This window comes from Rhincodon typus, chromosome 1, assembly GCF_021869965.1.
Source record: "Rhincodon typus isolate 14 chromosome 1, sRhiTyp1.1, whole genome shotgun sequence".
NCBI classification, from domain to species: domain Eukaryota; kingdom Metazoa; phylum Chordata; class Chondrichthyes; order Orectolobiformes; family Rhincodontidae; genus Rhincodon; species Rhincodon typus.
Window position 1 is genome coordinate 99,190,413 of NC_063332.1, and position 16,204 is coordinate 99,206,616.

At 40.2% G+C, this 16,204-nt stretch overlaps 1 protein-coding gene across 1 annotated transcript in view; it reads right to left on the minus strand.

Annotated features, from left to right (window-relative positions):
• lap3 (leucine aminopeptidase 3) overlaps positions 1-16,204 on the minus strand; it is a 39,155-nt gene that overhangs the window by 14,600 nt on the left and 8,351 nt on the right. Inside the window, exons 2-6 of the mRNA XM_048602908.1 lie at positions 12,252-12,367; positions 9,760-9,814; positions 3,694-3,799; positions 2,523-2,682; positions 1,531-1,695 (exon numbers count right to left, since the gene is read on the minus strand). Of these exons, the coding sequence (XP_048458865.1) occupies positions 1,531-1,695; positions 2,523-2,682; positions 3,694-3,799; positions 9,760-9,814; positions 12,252-12,367 (602 nt within the window). The remainder of the gene's footprint in view (positions 1-1,530; positions 1,696-2,522; positions 2,683-3,693; positions 3,800-9,759; positions 9,815-12,251; positions 12,368-16,204) is intronic.

Genomic DNA, 16,204 nt, shown 5'->3' on the forward strand with positions numbered 1-16,204 from the left:
CTAGAAGGGCAAGGGCAGAACTGCATGGGAACTCCACTATTGGGAAGATCCCCTGTAAAGTACACACCATGTTTCAGAACTATATTATTGTTCTTCTCTGCTGTTGGGTAAAAATCCTGGAACTCCCTTCCCAACAGCATTGTGGGTGTCCCTACAACCCGAGGACTGCAGCAATTCAAGAGTACGGTTCACCGCCATTGTCTCCAAGGTAATTAGGGACAGACAAGGGTTCAGCCAGTGATGCACATTTCCCACTAACTAATTTAAGGAAGAAATTAAGGAGTTCAATACATCATTATAACACTGATAAAATAAAGAGAAGAGAAATTGGGGGTCAGGGACAGTAGGTTTGGCTGGTTAGTGAACGAGGTTATGTCCTGGTAGGACTAAGATATAGACCATCAGACCACAGGTGAGAAAGGCCAGAAAATGGAGTGCCGCCTAGGGTGGCATGGTGGCTCAGTGATAGGCACTGCTTCCTCACAGCACCAGGGACCCAGGTTCGATTCCAGCCTTGGGTGACTGTCTGTGTGGAGTGTGCACGTTTTCCTGTGTCTGTGTGGGTTTCCTCCCACAGCCCAAAGATGTGCAGATTCATGCTAAATTGCACTATAGTATCCAGGGATGTGTAGGCTAGGTGGATTAGCTATGGTAAATGCGGGGTTATGCGTAAAGGATGGGGGACTGGGTCTGGGTGGGATGATCTTTGGCGGATTGGTACAGACATGATGGACAAAATGGCCTCTTTCCATACTGTAGGGATTCTATGATTCTATAGTACAGGGTGCGGGAGATAGGATCACAAGTGCGTAGAAGGAGGAGAACATGAAAGGCGGTGGAGGGTATTTGGAAATGGCAGACAAAAGAGCTTCCTAAGCTACAGTGCTAATTGGCAGAAGGCACACTGTCACCCAAAGCCAGAAAGAATAATTGAGCATGTGGATCAATAACATCACCACATGTAGGTGCAAACCAGTATTGACACTGCTGATGGACACACACCAGCAGTATAAAAAAACTGCATGCCTCAGCAGAGGCAGTGCAAGCTGAGTGCACATGCACAACTGCCAAACCCTAACCAATCGGTTTCAGGAGTCACACTGTATTCTAAAAAATAACATACAGGTAGTTCTGCTATAACGGGTGTTTTGTTAACACGAATTGGCTGTAACACGATTGATGAATAGTGGATGCTGTCTGGATAACACAAACTTTCTGTTGAAAAGGGATAGTGCTTTCCCTATAGCATGATTTTCTATAGCGTGAGGTTACACAAGAATGCAACTGTCATGTTATAGGAGAGCTAGCTGTACAGTAGGAGATAAAAAGGAGAGAAACAATTTTTTAAATTCATTCACAGGATACCTTAGCTGGTATTAAATATATCATCCACAAACTGGAGCTTTTCTTGAGCTGGAGCTTTCAATAAAGTAACACAAACTGAAAATGAATTGTTTGGGCTCTGCCACTTGCCTTTTCTCACACATACTGAAACTTCACATTTAACATTAGAATAGATGTCAGAATTACCTTATGTGCACACTGACTTTATCACCTGTTGAATATAGCGCTTGTTGAATGATTTCTGCAAAACTGGTCGGAGTTATATAATTAGCTGGTGCTTCCATCAAATGTCTTGCCAAATTCTGCCCTTCAGCATACAGAACTCCCTTCTGCCATGTCTCAGTTTCCAAACTTAGAGAAAGACATGAAGTTTTTTTTTAAAAAATGCACATATTAGTCAATGTAATTCAAAGAAGCCAAAGTATCAGATCCATAAAGTCCAAATTATCAGATCAAACTAATACACAAAAAAAAGTGAATTAAAAATCTTCAGTACTCACATGTCAAAATGGACAAGAAAGACTTGCATTTATACAGCATTTTTACCCATCACAGCCAATAAAGTACCATGTGAGCAATTTATATGGTTTCAAAATAATAGTTTTTGGACCAACAACAGAAATCAACCAAAAAGATTGGTTTTACATTAACTTTGACTTATTTACAATACAAAAATACATATTTTGGGTGAAAAAATAGGCTTAATTACATTCCATACTTTTAAAATGTAAATAAGTCAGTTAAATAAAAGTACAAAATATGAAGAAAAAAATCTGCAGCTATTGAAAGTTTGGAAAAGAAATGCAAGAAACACTTCACAAGCCAGTTAACAAGTGCAGAGACAAGAAAAAAGACTCAGGTGTAAACACGCCATGAAAGGGTGAACTATAAAAGCACTATAACAACTAGCTTTGCTACAGAAATCAGAGAATAAACATAGGATAAGCAGTACAGATTTACACCAAAACTAGAAGTCCTTCAATTATTTTATTAAATGATTGCTGAATTCAAACAGAGCCGGAGCCAAGAACAGGAAGATAGGTAAAGATCTTGACAGCAGTTGTACAGCAATTCAGTTTTTTGCTCACGTGCAGATTTCCCAAAGTATAACCAAATAAATAAAATGCTGTTTGTAAAATTAAGAGCACACTTTGCATAAATACAGAATGTCTGGATACCTTCCATATGGTTTCACAGTGACCACAGTCTTCTTTTTAGTCTTCAGCTCATTATACTCAAACAAACCCAAAACAGCTCCTTCTGCTGCACACTGAGCATCCCCACATGGATCAACTTCAACCAGAGGAACCTCTAGGTCTTGTAGCTGCCTGCATCCAACTACAAGAAATTCAGATGCTAAATTTTCTATCATTAAAACACTGTACAAATGTGTTTTCCTTCACACAACAGTTCCATAAAATGGTCAAAAATATTGGTTGAACTGTTATTTACTATAGTCAAATTCTACACATCAGATTTCAAAATTATACCTTCGTTGAACTGAAAATTCATGCGGAATTTTATGAGAGTATTTGACTTCATAAAATAATTTTAGACTCTCTAATTCTTTTACTTAGTGTTTGTGTTTTGTGTAGGAATTGTGATGTTGATATAGCCACACTATCTTCCAATTTTGTGTTAAAAAATGTGTATTTCATCATATAGGTTACAAGTGAGGAATCTAGTTAGCCCATCTAAATTCAGCCATTGATAAACAAACAAGGAATGCCCCATTGTATCATTACATTGTTTCGGGAAAAAATTCTTTGGTTTTTGCCCTGGAAATCAATGCCATAAGTAGGTAGCTTGTTATGAAGAAGAATTTCTTGATATCTATTTAGTGCTTTTGCTCATAGACAGATTTTGTTTAAAACTGAGTTGAATATAGCTTAATAGCTGAAACCTTCAAATCTTTTAAAATGTTCAAGTTGTCACCTGCCCAGTTTAAGAATGGAAAGTCTTGCTTTTAAGTGGGCTGTCCAGATATTTTTCAAGAATAAAATCTAATAAAAATCAACATATTTTTCAATGTCAATTTTAATGTTTTAATTATTTGTGTCACATAATGTTGGATTAATTTTAACTGCAGCAAGTTTCAATTAAAGGCAAGAAACCTACTCTAAACTAGCCTCATACCTCTATCCATTTCTTGTCTTGGTAAAAGGTTATAACTCTGCAAGGAATGATAATAATAATCCAGTATATAATCATGCTTCTTCTCTCTATTAGGTCCTTTTTATCAGTTTAAACATATTCCCAAGCTTCAAACAATCACTTTACTTGATCTCACTACATTTGCAGCTGATATTAATAATCATCACATACAAATTAACCAAAAGCATTCTCTACCTGCTATTGCAGCTCGAATATTTTCTTTGCTTTCATCACATTGTTCCAAGTTACTTATTCCAACACCTTTGTCACCAAGACCAACAACTACAACATGAGGGAAATCCTATTAAAGTAAAACATCCTTTTTATGAATAAGAACAATTTCATAATTGTGTTAAAATTCATACAACAACATCCTAGTAGAAGTCACTTCATGGTAAAGAACATGTGTACTGCTAATAAAACAGACATCTGTCAAAGCCTTTCAATTAGCACTCATCAGGTTAATGCCAAGTTTCAAAGGGAGCAACAATTTACACTGTATAAAGAAATGGTACTGACTGGTTGGCAAGTTAACTCGGACTAGTTGTGGTGTTGGAATGGAGAATACAGTAGAAACTAATGTCCACTATGTGCCAAGTGGATAGGGGTAAGGTGCCAGGGCATAAAGTAGCAAGGTAAGTGATGGAGTATTTAGGGTAGGTTGGGATGGGGGTGGTGGGGAGAGATACTGGGTCTCTCTTCTTCGGCAATACTAACAGAACTTCATTTATTTTTAAGTAGCAACTAATCACATTCTGTGCCCTTGTTATCATGCCACAACCTTCTCTAGTAACCTGAGAGAATAAGTCAGTCTAGGTTGAATTTTTGCACGGTTATGTTTTACTAACATAGAATTTGACAATTAATCAACCATGAAGTACATTCTGTAGGTGTTGTTCTCAGATAGAAGCAGCGCAATACAATGCTCCATCTAGTGGACTGGTTGATATGCACCAGAAACTGAACTGAAATGGGATTGCTGTGACACAAACGTTTGGTTGTAAGAAATGGTTGGTGAAGTAGGTTTCCTTAAATCTTTTGAAAGCGAGTGAAGTAGCCACAGCAGAAAATTAAGTGGATTCATGAGTGCAGAGTTTTGAAGGTGGTTGAAGGCAACAAGTAAAATAACTAGAATTGATAACTTGTGATTATATAGAACACTTAATACGATACGCACACCAAGACACTTTCCAATGGTGCTATAAAACAAAATTTAATATTGAGTTAATTTAATGTTAGGGCAAATGAAAAAAAGCTTAATCAAAGAGGTATTTTTTTAAGGAGAACTTAAAGGACAAAAAGAGGGTAAAAAGGTGAAGAGGCTTAAGAAGGGAATTTTGGAGCTAAAGAACTAGACAACTGAAGGCACAGCAACGGAGGAGCTATTTGGTGACAGTGAAAGATGAGGTCACATCTTGAAAAAAAAATGAGAATTTTTAAATTGAGGCATTTTTAACTAACAGCCAATGCAGGAATATGAGCAAAGGGACAGAGGGTGAACGGAATTTAATGCATATCAGGACACAGGTATACATTTTTGGATTTTGAATGTAACAAGAGAGATCAGCTAGGTGGGCATTAGAAGTCAAGTCTGGTGGTTCACAACTGCAGTAGATAAGCTGCACAAGGGGCAGAGTTGGATAATATTTGGCCAGTAAGTATTTATTATTAGTGATAGTGCAAATCTGTGGTTGCAAGTTGGTCTCTGGTCAAATATGAGACCAACATTACAACATTTGATTTCCATTTCGGACAGCTGCCAAAGACATTATTGGGGCCCATAACTATGGAAAAGTATTTTCAGTGCAGACCAAACAAAATGGCTTTTGTCCACTCAATATTTAAATAATTTAGATTTTAGCAAAAAACCTAATAATTTATAGGTAGTGGAAATGTTGAGAGAGGTAGAGTTTGGATGTAGTCAGGCTGCGTATGAAAACTTTTATTATGGATCATGTCTTTGAGTGGCAAACATATAGATCAATAATAGGAGGGGACTAAAATGATATATTCTTCGGGGTCACCATAGACAACAGTGCAAGAGCAGGAAGAGAAGCCACTGCAGCTGATTATCGCTGTGGTTAAATTTATAAAAAATGAAATCAGATAATCAGCAAAGTAGAAAGGAAGATGCTGGAGTCAGAGATGATACAGTGTGGAGCGGGAGGAACACCGCAGGTCAGGCAGCATCAGAGGAATAGGAGAGTCAACATTTTGGGCCTAGACCCTACATCAGGACTGGGGAGTGGCCAGGCAGCTGGGAAATAAATAAAGGAAAGAGTGGTGGGGCTGGGGGAAGGTAGGTGGGATGGTGATAGGTGGATGCAGGTAGGGGCAGGGGGGACTGATCAGTAGGGTGGTTGGGGCAGATAGGTGGGGTAGAAGATGGACAAGTTCATCCGTCCATCTTCTTCCCCACCTATCCGCCCCACCCTTCCCTCTGTCCTGCTGTGTTCCTCCAACTCCACACTATCGAACCAGCAAAGTAGATGAAGGAGCAAAGGGTGCAAGCTGAAAGTTAGGTCTCAAAGTGTTTGCAAACTTTTTCAAAGTTCTTTTGTGAGAAGCAGGCATTGCAGTCGAGGCCAGCATTTGTCACCCTTGCAACTGAGTGGCCTGCAATGCCATTTCATTGTGATAGTCAAATTTAGGGCAAGCTAGTTTAGAATGGCAACTTTTCTTCCCTAAAGGGTATAGAAACTAAATGGGTTTTAATGATAATTGAAGAGAGTTTCCTGGTCACTATTACTGAAAATAACTTTAAATTCCAAACTATTGCCAAAAAAGAGATTTTGTCAACTTTTTTTATTTTGAATTCATCGGGACAATTCATATGAATACCAATTTAAAAGGAAGGTCAACATTAATACTGTATGAACACAGGATACTGATTGTTTCAGAGGTAGCAGGAACTGCAGATGCTGGAGAATCTGAGATAACAAGGTGTAGAGCTGGATGAACACAGCAGGCGAAGCAGCATCAGAGGAGCAGGAAGGCTGACGTTTCGGGCCTAGACCCTTCTTCAGAAATGGGGGAGGGGAAGGGGTTCTGAAATAAATAGGGAGAGAGGGGGAGGTGGATAGAAGATGGATAGAGGAGAAGATAGGTGGAGAGGAGACAGACAGGTCAAAGAGGCAGGGATGGTGCCAGTAAAGGAGAGTGTAGGTGGGGAGGTAGGGAGGAGATAGGTCAGTCCAGGGAGGATGGACAGGTCAAGGGGGCGGGATGAGGTTAGTAGGTAGGAGATGGGGGTGGGGCTTGAGGTGGGAGGAGGGGATAGGTGGGAGGAAGGACAGGTTAGGGAGGCGGGAACGAGCTGGGCTGGTTTTGGGATGCGGTAGGGGGAGGGGAGGTTACGTGGAACAATCCCTCTTCCGTAGCTACACTGGCCCTAAACCCCACCTCTTCCTCCGTTACATTGATGACTGTATCGGCACCACCTCGTGCTCCCACGAGGAGCTCGAACAGTTCATCCACTTCACCAACACCTTCCACCCCAAACTTAAGTTCACCTGGACCATCTCTAATACCTCTCTCTCCTTCCTGGACCTCTCTGTCTCCATCTCCGGCAACCACCTAGAAACCGATATTCATTTCAAGCCCACCGACTCCCACAGCTACCTAGAATACTCCTCCTCCCACCCACCTTCCTGCAAAAATGCTATCCCCTACTCCCAATTCCTTCGCCTCCGCCGCATCTGCTCCCAGGATGAGGCATTCCACTCCCGTACATCTCAGATGTCCTCGTTTTTCAAGGACCGCAACTTCCCCCTCTCAGTGGTCAAGAACGCCCTCGACCGTGTCTCCCGCATTTCCCGCAACTCATCCCTCACACCCTCTCCCCGCAATATCAACCAAAACAGAATCCCCCTCGTCCTCACGTACCACCCCACCAACCTCCAGATCCAACACATCATCCTCCAACACTTCTGCCATCTGCAATCCGACACCACCACCAAAGACATTTTTCCCTCCCCACCCTTATCTGCCTTCCGGAGGGACCACTCTCTCCGTGACTCCCTTGTCCGCTCCACACTCACCTCCAGCTCCACCACACCCGGCACTTTTCCCTGCAACCGCAGGAAGTGCTACACCTGCCCCTTCACCCCCATCCCAGGCCCCAAGAAGACTTTCCACATCAAGCAGATGTTTACCTGCACATCTGCTAATGTGGTATACTGCATCCGCTGTTCCCGTTGTGGCCTCCTCTACATCGGGGAAACCAAGCGGAAGCTTGGGGACCGCTTTGCAGAACACCTACGCTCAGTTCGCACTAAACAACTGCACCTCCCAGTCGCGAACCATTTCAACTCCCCCTCCCATTCCGCAAACATGTCCATCTTGGGCCTCCTGCAGTGCCACAACGATGCCACCCGAAGGTTGCAGGAACAGCAACTCATATTCCGCTTGGGAACCCTGCAGCCCAGTGGTATCAATGTGGATTTCACAAGCTTCAAAATCTCCCCTCCCACTACCGCATCGTAAAACCAGCCCAGTTCGTCCCCGCCTCCCTAACCTGTCCTTCCTCCCACCTATCCCCTCCTCCCACCTCAAGCCCCAACCCCATCTCCTGCCTACTAACCTCATCCCGCCCCCTTGACCTACCTATCTCCTCCCTACCTCCCCACCTACACTCTCCTTTACTGGCTCCATCCCCACCTCTTTGACCGGTCTGTCTCCTCTCCAACTATCTTCTCCTCTATCCATCTTCTATCCGCCTCCGCCTCCCCCTCTCTCCCTATTTATTTCAGAACCCCCTTCCCCTCCCCCATTTCTGAAGAAGGGTCCAGGCCCGAAACGTCAGCCTTCCTGCTCCTCTGATGCTGCTTCGCCTGCTGTGTTCATCCAGCTCTACACCTTGTTATCTAGGATACTGATTGGTTGACTTCTGTTAGAGACACTGCCATCAAGAACAATGACTGACAGTTAACTAGCAGTTTTGTTTAAATTTTAAACCAAAGCAGGTTAATTATGACACTCAAGGCTATACCAAGAACTAAATGGCTGCCACCTATTTTGTTGAGTTCAAACGGAAACATTTATGTACATGTTCTTTCTGCCTGCAAATCCCTCTGTATTAAGATAGATATTTTCCAATACACACAAGCCCACAAATCTGAGAGTCCATAAATGTTTATCATTTTAATGTTTCTTGCTTATATGCAAACAGCAAAAGGGATATGATGTTCAATTTGATCCTCATACTGTTTCAGCTGTTTGAAACAAGTATTGCCCTGGACCCAACTAGCTTGTGCTTGCAATATTTGCAAGTGTCCAACATCAGATATGATTCCGCAATTGGATACCATCTTCTGAATAATTCTGAGTGCCCAAAGAATTACGGTGATAACCAACTTAGGACTGTCAGTTAGGTTTGAAGTGTGGTGCACCAGAATTTACATAATGCAGAGGGTTCTGTTCTTTGCAGACAGAAAGAACATGTATCCACACTATTCCTGTTTCAACTCAACGTAACAGATGACAGCCATTCATTTGTATTTTTGGTCAATGTATTGCCCTGAGATCTCGGTAAACCTGCCTGATTTAAAAATTAAATAAAGCCTGGTTATTAACTATCAGTCATCATTAACACCTATACCAAGAGGGTCCACTTGATAACCAATCACACTCTCTTCATTCAATATATTGGGTTTTTCACTTCAATTGGCATTCTTGTGAATTGTCCTTCTAAGTGCAAGAAAAGCTTTGACAAAATGCATCTTTTCAGCATTACTCAAGTACTGTATTACCAAATGCCAATTCCAGATTAATTAGTGGGATGTGGTATGGAACTCTGCAAATGCATAACTACTTTCTTTTCCAACATTAACAAGGTTTACTGAAACAAACACAAATTTTACCAAGGACAATGCATCCCAAGGACAATTCCTCTGTAATTATTAGTTCAGTTTTGGCCAGTATTTAATCCATAGCAGTTTTCAGATTGCAGAACTATAATTACCATGTTTAAAGTTATGCAATTTCTAGATTTTTGGTAATTTGTTAATTATTGATATATATTATCGACTGGGTTCTGGATGTATTTTACTCTTACAATAACCAAGGAAATCTGCAAATTTTCGATACAATCAAATGCAGCTACAGAATTTGAAATTCTGATAATTCCACATTAGAATTATAAATCAGTAATCATTTTAAACATGTTTTCTATCTCACTTTATCAGTGAAACATCAGTAAAATTAACATTCCCACATTTACTTGAATAAATTTTCAAATATTTTGAAATCTATAAAATATACCTGATGTAGCCCATAAAATATGCGACTTCGGCCTTTCTTAAGCACAGGTCCAGATCTTAAAAAAAAGTAAAAATCATCAATTAAAACTAGAGCACAAAAAAGGATGTTTGCTCTCCTTAATCCCTCCAAATCCTTGCACTACCATATTGCTGAATTATCAACTGGCCACAGTAGGCCTACCCCTCACTAGCCTACTATCGATTCTCCTGCCTACCACCCATTCAATCCTAAACCCAATTCACCTTCACATTCCTCACCCTCAAAAGCCTTTGCAAAGTCCACTTCTTCAACCTTACTTTTGGCCACCTTACCCTAGTCTTCATTTTCACTCTGTTCAGTGTCCCATCATCTCCATGAAGCACCTTGGGATTTTCCCATGTTAGTTTTGATATTTATCTGGTCAAAGGTTGCACCGGGTTCTGAAGAAAGCATTAATACCAGAAACTAATGGTAGAGAGCTTAAATACGTCAACTGCCAACATGATTTTCTCCCTACTTACGACAACAACACCTTACAGCACACTTCTTTTTCACTCTTTTAACTGATGAACATTTTTTGTTAGTTTCCGGAAAAGGCAATTTTGAACAGATTATCACGAGTTGGTAAATACGAATACATTGCATTTTTCACCCTGGTTCATTTTAGACAATAAGAATTGAATCCCAACTGCAGATTCCTGCCCTTAAGCCTTAAGCGTTCCAAAACTCCAATCCAGAGTTAAGGGACTACTGCATTGCCAGACATACTGTTGTTTGAAAGGAAAGTTAAACAGGTCTTGCCAACCTATAACCATTGAATGTCTTGAGAATATCCAGAGAGAAGCTAGACAACATCCCCCCCAAACCCCACCAGCACATTAGCTAATATTTGTACTTTGAAACATTCAAAACATATTACAACAAGCTTACATTTATACAGAACATGAGATCATTAAAATCTAGGGTACCAGGATTAAATAGGTTGAGGTCCGGGTGAAAATGTGCCACTTTACAGAACTGGAAGTAGGCAGTTCTTGCGATTAAGCAAATAAAGAATCAGAAACTCTCCTCGGGGCAAAGAACTCTCATTACAAACTGCCTGATCCAAGGTGTTGAGATTTTGCTGCAAGCGTCAAATACAATAGCTTTAGTCTTTCATAAGTACCTCAAAATGAGATGAATGGCCAAATTAACTCTCCGTTCATCTTGACAAGGTCAGAAGTCACACGACACCAGGTTATAGCCCAACAGGTTTATTTGAAATCACGAGTTTTCGGAGTGCTCCTTCTTCGCCAGATGAAGTGGAGGGAAGTGCACAGGCACAGAATTTACAGGCGGAGAGATGATTGCAAGATAATTCCATAAATTCTGTGCCTGTGCACTTCCCTCCACTTCATCTGGCGAAGGAGCAGCACTCCGAAAGCTCGTGATTTCAAATAAACCTGTTGGACTACAACCTGGTGACATGTGACTTCTGACTTTGTCCTCCCCAGTCCAACACCATCACCTCCACTTCATGGCATTCATCTTGATGTTTTTAAGGAATCTTGTTACGTGTACAATGGTTTCCTCACAAGTCACAACACTTTCAATTAATTAATTGCATTTCAGACTGATAAAAGTGCAATATTATTTTCATATTTGAAGTCTATGTATTTTGAAATGCATATGTTAACCAATAAATCTGAAATACTGTAGGATATTAACTGAGTTAATTTTCCATCCAAATAGCAGAAGTATACAATAATTCGAATCATCTGGCCTTATTTAAATGTCACAATGGTTGTGAAGTGACACAGCCACCGTCAATAAAGATTGGGCAACCAAAGATCACCACAAATTTCTCAGCAAGTGGAGAGTATTCTATCACACTCCTGACTTGCACCTTGTAGATGCAGGACAGGCTTTGGGAGTCAGGAAGTAAATTACTCTATGTAAGCTTCCCAGTCTCTCATCTACTCTTGTAGCCACAGTATTTCTATGTCTCCAGGTCAGTTTCTGGTTAATGGCAACCCCCAGGATGTTAATTGTTGGGGATCTAGCAATGGTAATGACACCGAATGAGAAGAAGTGGTAGTTAAATTCTTTCTTGGTGGAGATGGTCATTGCATGGCAACTATGCGAGACGTGAATCTTACTTGTTACTTGTCAGTCCATGATTGATATGGTCCAGGTCTTGTTTCATTTGGGCATGGACTGTTTTCGGTGTCTGAGAAGTTGCGAATGGCGCTGAACATTGTGAAATCATCAGCAAACATCCCCACTTCTGACTTTGTGTTGGAGGGAAAGATCATTTCTGAAGCAGCTGAAGCTGGTTATTGCATTGAGGAACACATGCAGAGATGTCAGAGAGCCTAGATGTCTGACCTCCAACAACAACAACCATCTTCCTTTATATTAAAAGTACCTCAAAATAGTTGGAAACACTTTCATCCAAGTACAATGAATAAATCTCTTTTTAATTTCTCTCAATAACCTGTAGTGTCCAATTTCTTTTAGAATATAATACGTACATGGTCAGGAGTTCTTTAAGTCTTCCAGATGTGGAATTATCAAAAGTTTCCCCTGCCTTTGTGAACTGTACCAAGTCATTCCCTTCTTCTCCTTCATACACACCAAGAACCAGACCCTGCAGGGAAAAATCAGGAATAAAAATTAAACACAATATACTGCAGTTCCAAAAAATGCACTGATGAGAAAAATAGCAATTTTCACTTGGATAGTACTTTTAACATAGCAAAGGGTGTATTGTATTACAAAAACATTGACAGAGCTGAAGCAGAAGACGCAAGAACAGGTGATCAAAAGCTTGGTCAAGACATAGAAACAGGAGCAGAAGATGGACAAAGAAACCCTGAAGCCTGCTCTGCCATTCATATTTTATATCCACTTTATTTTTTCACCCTATCCACATATTTCATAAGTTTCTTTGAGACTAAAATGCCCATTTTCTCACTCTTGGATGTGCTGAAAGACTGGGCCTTCATAGCCCTCTCAAGTAGAGGATTCTAAAGATTCAGACATTCAAAGAAATTTCTCTTCATTTCAGTTCTAAATGGTTGCCCTTTGCCCTGAGGCCATTTAGATACTCTTAACAAGAAAAACAGCCTCTCAATATTTATCTTCCCAAGAACTGTTAAGAATTCTTAATTCTTATTCAGAATTTTATATATTTCAATGAGATTACCTTACATTCTTGCAGACTCAAGACAATTAAGCCCATTCCAGTAATTTTCTCCTCAGGACCTCCTCTCACGACAAAAAACAATCTTTCATTGCAACTTTCTAAAGCAAACACATCGTTTCTTAGGAAAGAGATCAAAACTGTACGCCGGATCTGGTTCTACTGAAGCTCCATACAATTGCAGCAACAGTTCCATATTCCTTTACTGCAACACCCTCTAATAAAGGCTCACATCATATTTTCCTTCCTAGTTGTTCCAAGATTTGAGCACTATAACACCTAGTTGGTTCCTACGTAATAGCGCAGATGCACTTACCCACACAGACTGCTGCAATTCAAGAACATGGCTCACTAGCAACTTCCTAACCTTCAACCCATACTAAATATATTATCCACAATCCCACTACCCTTAATTCTTTTCAACAATCTGTTGTATGGTACTACACTGCGTGCTTGTTATTGAAAATCAAATATACTGCATCTACTAGTTATCTATAGTTCATACAGTCATAGAGATGTGCAGCACAGAAACAGGATCTTCAGTCCAACTCATCCATGCCAACCAGATATCCTAAATTAATCTAGTCCCATTTGTCAGCATTTGGCCCATACTCCTCCAAACCCTTCCTATTCCTATTCATATACACATTCAGATGTCTTTTAAATGTTGTATATGTACCAGCCACCACTACATCCTCGGGCAGTTCGTTCCATACACACACCAACTTCTGCGTGAAAAAGTTGCCCCTCAGGGCTCTTTTAAATCTTTCCCCTCTCACCTTAAACCTATGCCCGCTAGTTTTGGACCCCCCTACCCTGTGGGAAAAGAAATTGACCATTCACCCGATCCATGCCTCTCATGATTTTATAAACCTCTATAAGGTCACCCCTCAGCTTTCAAGGCTCTGGAGAAAATAGCCCCAGCCTATTCAGCCTCTCCCTCTCGCTCAAACCCTCCAACCCCGGCAAAACGCTTGCAAATCTTTTCTGAACCCTGTCAAGTTTAACAACATCTTTCCTATAGCAAGGAGACCAGAATTGAACACAGTATTCTAAAAGTGGCCTACCCAATGTCCTGTACCGTCGCAACATGATTTCACAACTTCTATATTCAATGCACTGGCCAATAAATGCAAGCGTACCAAAAGCCTCCTTCACTACCCTGTCTACCTGTCCACTTTCAAGGAACAATGAACCTGCATTCCAAGGTCTCTTTGTTCAGCAACACTCCCCAGGACTTTACCATTATGCGTATAAGTCCTGCCCTGTTTTGCCCTACCAGAATGTAGCACCTCACATTTATCAAGATTAGACTCCATCTGCCGCTCCTCAGCCCATCAAATCAAGGTCCCATTGTACTCCGATGTAACCTTCTTTGCTGTCCACTAGACCTCCAATTTTGGTGTCATCTGCAAATTTACTAACCATACCTCCTATATTCACATCCAAATCGTTTATATAAATGACAAAAAGCAGTGGACCCAGCACCGATCCCTGCAGCACACTGCTGGTCACAAGGCTCCAGTCCGAAAAGCAACCCTCCACCACCACGTGTCTCCTGCTTTTTAGCCAGTTTTCTATCCAAATAGCTAGTTCTCCCTGTATTCCATGTGATCTAACCATGTTAACCAGTCTGCCATGTAGAACCTTGTCGACCGCCTTACTCAAGTCCATACAGACAACATCCACCGCTCTGTATTCATCAATCCTCTTCGTTACTTCTTCAAAAAACTCAATCAAGTTAGTAAGACACGATTTCCCATGCACAAAGCCATGTTGACTATCCCGAATCTGTTTTTGCCTTTCCAAATACATGTAAATTCTGTACCTCAGAATCCATTTTCTCTCTCATACCTTCCCTAAATCATGGGTTATATTTGCTACATTTCAATCCACATGGCTCATTTTGGAATCTAGGAAACTCTGAAAGATCAAATCTAACACATCCACTATCTTTGCAAACATCTCTTTTCAAAACTAGGATGCAAGTCATCAGATCCAAAGGACCTGTTGGCTTTTAGTTCCATTAACCTTTCCAGTTCTTTTGCTTTATAACAAATAATTAATTCAGATTGTTCACTCTCATTGGACCCTTGATTCAAAATACTATCCAACACATTCCTTATGTCTTCTACTGTGAAAACAGACAATATTCATTGAGAATTATGAATTCCCGTTTTAAATGTTTGTCACTTCTTATTTACTGTCATATCATTTAAGCTAATTTCCCAATCTAACACTGTAACCCATCCTTGGGTTTAAACTTAAGGAACTAGCTTTGGATGTGAACGTATCATCCTCACTACCAAAGTGATTATGAAAACATAATTTATATCATGATCAATCTTCCCCAGAGGATCCTTTACCTTAACTACTACTTATTACACAATGCTAGATCTAAAACAGCCTCTTCCCTAGTTGATTCCTCAAAATATTTTTTCTCAAAAATGGGCTCAAATGAATTCCACGATTTCATCCTCCAAGCAACTTTCATTAATTTAATTTGCCCAACTCATACAAAGATTAAAGCATCTCAGGATAATTAAATTACTTGCACTAAATGCTCCATTAATTTACCCAACACTATAATTATTGATAGTTATGGTTATTGCTAATTATTATAGACTACTCCTATCTATGATTTTTGCTCATTGCTATTCCTTATAGTCTGTACTGATTCTACATTCTGATTTTTTTGGGCTTAGATCCTTTCTCATGACACCCTTTAACTCAACCTCTTATCAGGACTGCACTTGCTTTTCTATTTTTTTCTATCTTTTCTAAAAGTAAAGCACCCTGGAATATTTAGATCCCAACTTTGGTTACCATAGACAGCAGTGGTTCAAGACCATCACCTTCTGAAAGATATTAAGTATGGACAACAATTGCTGATCTAGCCAGCAACACATACACCACACAAAATAAGTTTTAGAAGTCTTAACATTGGTTAATAGAGTTAACCCATGTATCTTTAACTGTGACACGAATGCATGTTTCTTTATTTGTTCATGGATTGCGGGTATCAATGATAAGTAAAAAAATGAATTGCATATCCCTTGGTCCACATGGTGCCCAATTGTTTGCTGATCTGCTCTGTTTTGAATATTTTGTCAATTTATACACAGCACCTTCAAATTTATTTTTTTATTGCTGGATAGAAGAATCATAGGGTCAAAGCAATTTGTCTTCTACTTTTCAGGATCAAAACAAGGAATGCCAAATTTCAAAGGGATCAGTAATTTGTATTTCATGAAAAAAAGCTGCTGATAGGCAAAAAAAAGG